The sequence below is a fragment of the Engystomops pustulosus genome, chromosome 4 (assembly GCF_040894005.1).
Source record: "Engystomops pustulosus chromosome 4, aEngPut4.maternal, whole genome shotgun sequence".
Classification (NCBI taxonomy): domain Eukaryota; kingdom Metazoa; phylum Chordata; class Amphibia; order Anura; family Leptodactylidae; genus Engystomops; species Engystomops pustulosus.
Window position 1 is genome coordinate 222,559,461 of NC_092414.1, and position 6,859 is coordinate 222,566,319.

At 43.1% G+C, this 6,859-nt stretch overlaps 1 protein-coding gene across 1 annotated transcript; it reads left to right on the forward strand.

The window, feature by feature from the left end:
* Positions 1–4,826: 4,826 nt before the first annotated feature.
* Positions 4,827–5,750, forward strand: LOC140128739 (olfactory receptor 11L1-like). Its single transcript, XM_072150438.1, has one exon. It carries the CDS (start codon positions 4,827–4,829, stop codon positions 5,748–5,750), a length of 924 nt encoding a protein of 307 aa, XP_072006539.1.
* Positions 5,751–6,859: the final 1,109 nt, after the last annotated feature.

The window sequence follows — 6,859 nt, forward strand, 5'->3', positions numbered from 1 at the left end:
AAATGTGGCTGTGTGAGGGTTTATTTTTTGCAAAAAAAGACTTTTTAAAAAGACATTTTATTTGTATACATTTGGGGTTCATAAAGAATTTTTATTGTAATTAAACATTTTTTTGTGTGAGGAATGATTATAAAATGTCAATTTGGCATTGTTTTTCCTTTACTTTTCAAAAGTTTTTTTTTTCCTACGGGAAAAATACTAGAACACTTTTGTAGTAATTGTGTGGAGGTTTTCTTATAAAGGGGTGGTCAATCTTTTTGTTTTTGGTGTTTTTCCTACTTTTTTTAAACATTTTTTCTATTAAAGCATATTTATTTTTCTTGACTTTCTATCTGCCTCTTACTCTGATTTTTTCTGCCAGGAAAGAAATGGCTGCCATTAGGTCAGACTGAGGACAGTCAGCAGGCCACCCCATGTTAGGAGAAGAGGATTACTGTGTCCTCCTTTGGAGCAGAAGCTAGTGATAGTGATGAGGGAACAGGAAGTCAGGGACATTGCAATCAGGCACTGGAGGCTGATGTTGCTGCTGCTGTCGCCACAACTGGTGGGCCTAACGTTGCTCCTGCCAAATCAAACCCACCAAACCCCTCTCCGAACAGTCATTGCAGTTGAGCAGGAGCCCATAGGACCTCCCTGAAGCTGCACGTGGATGGGCAATGATGTTCATAGTCAGAATCCAGCAGTATAGAATGGACATCTTGATAGTCAGTTAGTTTCTCCTGGCATGCCAATTGTGCTTTGCCATCATCCGCCATCTACCCCGCTCTCCATCTACCCCACCCCTCCTCTTGTTTGTAATTTTCCTCCTCAACATTCCTTAACACTAACATCGTTCTTGCTGCCTTCATCCTCCATCTCTGGACGTTTTGCCTCCAAAGGCATTATTTCCTGTGTACATCAGCAAAGAATCAGTGAAGGCCTTCAGCTGTTCATATAACCAACCCACCATGTGGAAGGTGGAGTTGCACTGGGTGGACACTTTACAATGTGAGGCAACAATTTCCTGCCTCTGCAGATAAACAAGGACGTGTTTAGCCTGATATGAATGGCTGCAGTACATATACATTTTCCCGTAATTGTTTAACATCCACACTAAACATGGGCACCATGCCGGGGCCATGGATCAGCCCTACTGATGTCAGACGAGCTTGGTCATGTTTTTGAGTTGGTGAGAAGACAGTCGGGTTTTCATTTCTTTTTGATGCAGGGATGGGCCGGTGCTCCCTGAGTGTCTGCTCCAGCTCCCCCTATGAAGATTTTAAATCTTTCTACCTTTATTTTTGTCCTTTTGCTACAATAAAAAGTTGTAGATGGTTTAGATTTTTTAATATGTTCTATATTGTCTGCTGTGTGCACCATAGTTGAGTGTTTTACCTTTTGTTTTATTGTATTGTATTGATAATTCACTGTCTCCGTGAAAGGAAAGGAAGCTTCTCTCCATTTTAGGTTGGCTGCATATAAACCTGCTCGGCCCACAGAAATGAGACAGTGGGGCACATTTACGTACCCGGTCCGGAGGAGCTCCCGAAAGTGCATTGTCCAACGACAATCCACTGTGCCGCGTTTCACTAAGATCTTGCGCCCAATATCCTGCATGTGTCGCTTCCCCGCTCAGGTCGCCGGAGTTCACCTTTTTCTTCCTGGTGCATGTAAGTGCATTGTCTGTGTATAATGCGCTGTGCGGGGAGTCACTAAGATCCTGCGCCCGATATCCTGCATGTTTCGCTTCCCCGCTCAGGTCCCCGGAGTTCACCTTCTTCTTCCTGGTGCATGTAAGTGCATTGTCCGTGTATAATGCGCTGTGCGGGGAGTCACTAAGATCGTGCGCCCGATATCCTGCATGTGTTGCTTCCCCACTCAGGTCCCTGGAGTTCACCTTCTTCTTCCTGGTGCATGTAAGTGCATTGTCTGTGTATAATACGCTGTGCAGGGAGTCACTAAGCTCATGAGCCCGATATCCTGCATGTGTCACTTCCCCGCTCAGGTCCCTGGAGTTCACCTTCTTCTTCCTGGTGCATGTAAGTGCATTGTCTGTGTATAATGCGCTGTGCGGGGAGTCACTAAGACCGTGCCCCCGATATCCTGCATGTGTCACTTCCCCGCTCAGGTCCCTGGAGTTCACCTTCTTCTTCCTGGTGCATGTAAGTGCATTGTCTGTGTATAATGTGCTGTGCGGGGAGTCACTAAGATCGTGCGTCTGATATCCTGCATGTGTCGCTCCCCGCTCAGGTCCCCGAAGTTCATCTTCTTCTTCCTGGTGCATGTAAGTGCATTGTCCGTGTATAATGCGCTGTGCGGGGGTCACTAAGATCCTGCGCCCGATATCCTGCATGGGTCACTCCACCGCTCAGGTCCCCGGAATTCACCTTCTTCTTCCTGGTGCATGTAAGTGCATTGTCCGTGTATAATGTGCTGTGCGGGGAGTCACTAAGATCGTGAGCCCGATATCCTGCATGTGTCGCTTCCCCGCTCAGGTCCCTGGAGTTCACCTTCTTCTTCCTGGTGCATGTAAGTGCATTGTCCGTGTATAATGTGCTGTGCGGGGAGTCACTAAGATCCTGCGCCCGATATCATGCATGTGTCTCTTCCCCGCTCAGGTCCCTGGAGTTCACCTTCTTCCTGGTGCATGTAAGTGCATTGTCCGTGTATAATGCGCTGTGCATGGAGTCTCTAAGATCCTGCGCCCGATATCCTGCATGTGTCGCTTCCCCGCTCAGGTCCCCAGAGTTCACCTTCTTCCTGGTGCATGTAAGTGCATTGTCCGTGTATAATGCGCTGTGCGGGGAGTCACTAAGATCGTGCGCCCGATATCCTGCATGTGTCGCTATCCCCGCTCAGGTCCCCAGAGTTCACCTTCTTCCTGGTGCATGTAAGTGCATTGTCCGTGTATAATGCGCTGTGCGGGGAGTCACTAAGATCCTGCACCCGATATCCTGCATGTGTCGCTTCCCCACTCAGGTCCCTGGAGTTCACCTTTTTCTTCCTGTTGTATGTAAGTGCATTGTCTTGCGACACAATTTTTAAGTTAAATCCCGCGGTTTGTCTGAATCAGTGAGATCGTCCGATGTCCCACCTCCTGATTTGTGTTGAATGGAAGCCGGTGCCGCTGCGCCAAAATCCGGTCGCGTGCGACACAATCCCTTTTTAAATCTCTGTCACAGCGGCGCAAATCCGAAAAAAAGTCAGAATATCCGACGAAAGTGCTGTCCGCGGACCATTAGTAAATGAGCCCCAGTATTTTGGTCTTATCCCATCGACTGAGAGTTACCCTTTGGTTTGTTTCTCCTTTTTGATCACATAGGGGCAGATTTATCAAGCTGTCTAAGAGCAAGAATGTTTTAAGTTGTCCATGGCAACCAAATAGAGCTCAACTTTAATTATACCAGTGCTTAAAGGGGAGCTGTAATTGGGTGCTATGGGCAACTAGGCACATTCTTACTCTTAGACAGCTTGATAAATCTTCCCCATTGTGCATCTCCTATAATAGTTTTTATTGTGTTCCCCCTCCAGCCTGTATAACTTATAGGTCTCTGTACACACGGCTGATACCAAACATATTTGCAAAACTTTTTTTTATGAAAAGTTTGTTAAACAAGAAGTAAACTTATTTCTAAGTTTCAGAAAGTGAGTGATCTTGTCCCCGGAGTATAATCTCTCCCGGAGGATGACTTCACCATGTAACTGATGGAGAACTTCTGTATAAGAGAGAGGGAGCAGTCGTGTTGTGTCTTCTGCTATGGAGAACACGACATAGAGACGGAATAATAATCATCCATCAGAGACAATGTGAGTAGATTGTGTATAACATTGTATAATATATTTCCTTAACCAAAACCAGGAGATTTTCCATAAAAAATACCAAAACTTCCACTCACATTTATATCCACTTCAGCCTTAAAGGGATCTGGGCATTGACATTTAAAATAATTCATCTGCCATATACATACATTTCTTCAGATGGATGTTATTAAAAATGTACTTTTGTGAAGATATCCTATTGTGTATACTGTAGCAAAGTTGTCCATTAAAAACTAGATTGCTGTCATTGGATACGACCACCTCTGCTGCATATAAAATTGTTGGTAGTTACTGTACGTCCTGCAGCCATCCTGTAGTCATGAATGCTGAATATAGGTGGAGAGTAACCTCAATATCACATGTCTAGCCACAGCTGCCAGGGTGCAGGGCTGGCCGTATCCAAGGACAACATTCTTGTTCCTAAAGGGACATTTATTGGAAATTATCTTAACACTTATACATTTTTTTAATAAAAAATCCTTTACAATACTTTTAAAGGTAGGTGGGTGCATAACAAAACTGCACTCAAGTAGAAAACACATAAAGCATTTCTTTTGTAGTTTTGTGTTGACTGTCTTTGTGTAGTAGGTGAGTACTTTCCATGAAAACTTTTTAGTAGGTGTTCAGAAAAAATACATATTAAAAATGAAAAACAAATTATAAGAGCTGAGTATAAAAAATGTAAAATCAACAGAAGCTAAAGGAGGAATTTTAGAAGTCGAAGAATGTGAAGAGTGAGTGGGACACCGTCTCCGTTTTATACCATAATTGTTACTAAGTGATAACCTGGGATGAGCGTCTCTTTGTATTTCCAATACTTTGGTTGACCAACTTTTTCAACTGAAAATTCTGGAGCCACTTTATGGCCAACTCATTGGAGCCAACCATGCAATGTCAGTAATGGGAAATCCTAAAATACCTGCAGTGAGATGACAGTAGATCCTTACAATCGGTGATGAACATCTCTATGACAAACCCACCTCTTCTTTATTGTAGGTAAGAAAAACAGAGGAAACTGTCCCTGGAAAATGAATGTTAGTGGAGTGTCGGAGATTCTGCTTTTGGGATTTCAGAATTTGGAAAGTTTAAATCCTCTGTTCTTTCTTCTTCTGTTGCTCATCTACTGTGTGACCATATGTGGGAACCTCCTGATCATTGTGGTGGTGTCCTCCAGCAGATCCCTCCACTCCCCCATGTACTTCTTCCTGACACAACTCTCCTTCTCTGATATCCTCCTGACCACCACCATCGTACCCAACATGCTCCACACCCTGTTGAATGATGGCAGTTCTGTATCTATTAGCGGCTGCTTGTCTCAGTTTTATTGTTTTTCAGCCTCAGAATCACTGGAGTGTCTTCTCCTGACTGTGATGTCCTATGACAGGTACCAGGCCATCTGTAACCCTCTACACTACTCCTCTGTGGTGGACCTCACATTTTGTCTACGAGTCATTCTATGTTTTTGGTTTGTGATTTTCCTTATGGTTTTGATGATTTTTCTAACATTGAGTCATTTGGATTTCTGCGGACCCAACGTCATTGACCACTTCTTCTGTGACCTGGAACCAATCCTGGAGCTTTCCTGCTCGGACACTTTTATAATGAAGATGGAAAGTTTGGTTCTAGCCATTGTTTTTGCATTTTGTCCACTTACTATAATAATAGTCTCCTATGTGTATATAATCTTCACGATACTGAAGATCCCCTCAGTGACCGGGAGGCAGAAGACCTTCTCCACCTGTAGTGCCCACCTCACCGTGGTCTCACTGTTTTATGGATCACTTATCATCATCTATGTATTTCCTCGGAAGCAGAATTCAAAGACCATTCTATCCTTATTCTACACTGTAGTAACTCCTCTCCTAAACCCCATGATCTACAGTCTGAGTAATTCAGATATTAAGCAAACTATTAAAAAACTCTTCTACATTCCCAAGTCCCGGATTTCCTGATCACAGACCAGTATTTCCTTACAAGACAGTGTGAAAGTTACAGATGAGGAACTTGGCCTCAAATGTCTTCCATAGCAAAAGCAGGGCTGATAGAGAGAGGAGGAGTCTCCATCATCCTCTTGTAGGCCGGACTGAAAATAACTCAAGAGACCAGTCATGATGTGGTATAACAGGTCATAGCCCTGAGATATAGATCAACCATTTATGTGATGGTCTCCAGCTCATGAAGACACAAAGTACAAAGGGAAACTCAATTTTTTGCCAGATAATGGGACATAATTTAAGAATACTTGGGGTCCCCTACTTAAGGACACCCGACTTACAGACGACCCCTAGTTACAGATAGACCCCTCTCCCCACCGTGACCTCTGGTGAAGCTCTCTGGATACTTTACTATAGTCCCAGACTACAATCATCAGCTGTAAGATGTCTGTAAGAAGCTTTATTGATAATCCTTGATCCAATTACAACCAAAAATTTGGGGGCAACTTTTTTTTGTCTGTAACTACAATGATAAATAATACAGTCGCGACTTACATACAGATTCGACTTCAGAACAAACCTATGGAACCTATTCTGTATGTAACCCGGGGACTGTCTGTATTCTTCTCTGGTAAGTTTTTTATATATTATGCATTTTTTACGCTGTTACTTTCCCATGGTTCCATGCAAATGTTTATTTATGTGGGAGCAAATGGGTACATTCTAGAAGAATTGACTTGCTCTGATTACGGATTTTTGTGACATATCTGAAATGCACATATTGTATTATGTGAATTAATCAAACTTTTGATATTTATACCTGTATTACAATTTTCGATCTGCATTTACCTACATTCATCTTACAACAAATGCCATATTTTGGGGAAACAGGCTCTTAAATCATCATTGGTTCTGTACGTTGAATTAAGATAAAAGTGAAATATGAGAATTATAATGTTCTCCCCTGTAATATAACAGCCTCTCTACCCACAGACTTTAGGAAGAATAAAATTTACAGTAGATGATACCAGACATCATGACTAGGGATGAGCGCACTCTTTAAGTTTTGGGTTTGCTGAGTTCAGTCAAACCTATCGGAAAATTCAGGTTGGGTACCCGGATCTGAA

Bases quoted from the DNA above. Each gene is read 5' to 3' on its own strand.
- LOC140128739 (XM_072150438.1), top strand. From the start codon at position 4,827: ATGAATGTTAGTGGAGTGTCGGAGATTCTGCTTTTGGGATTTCAGAAT.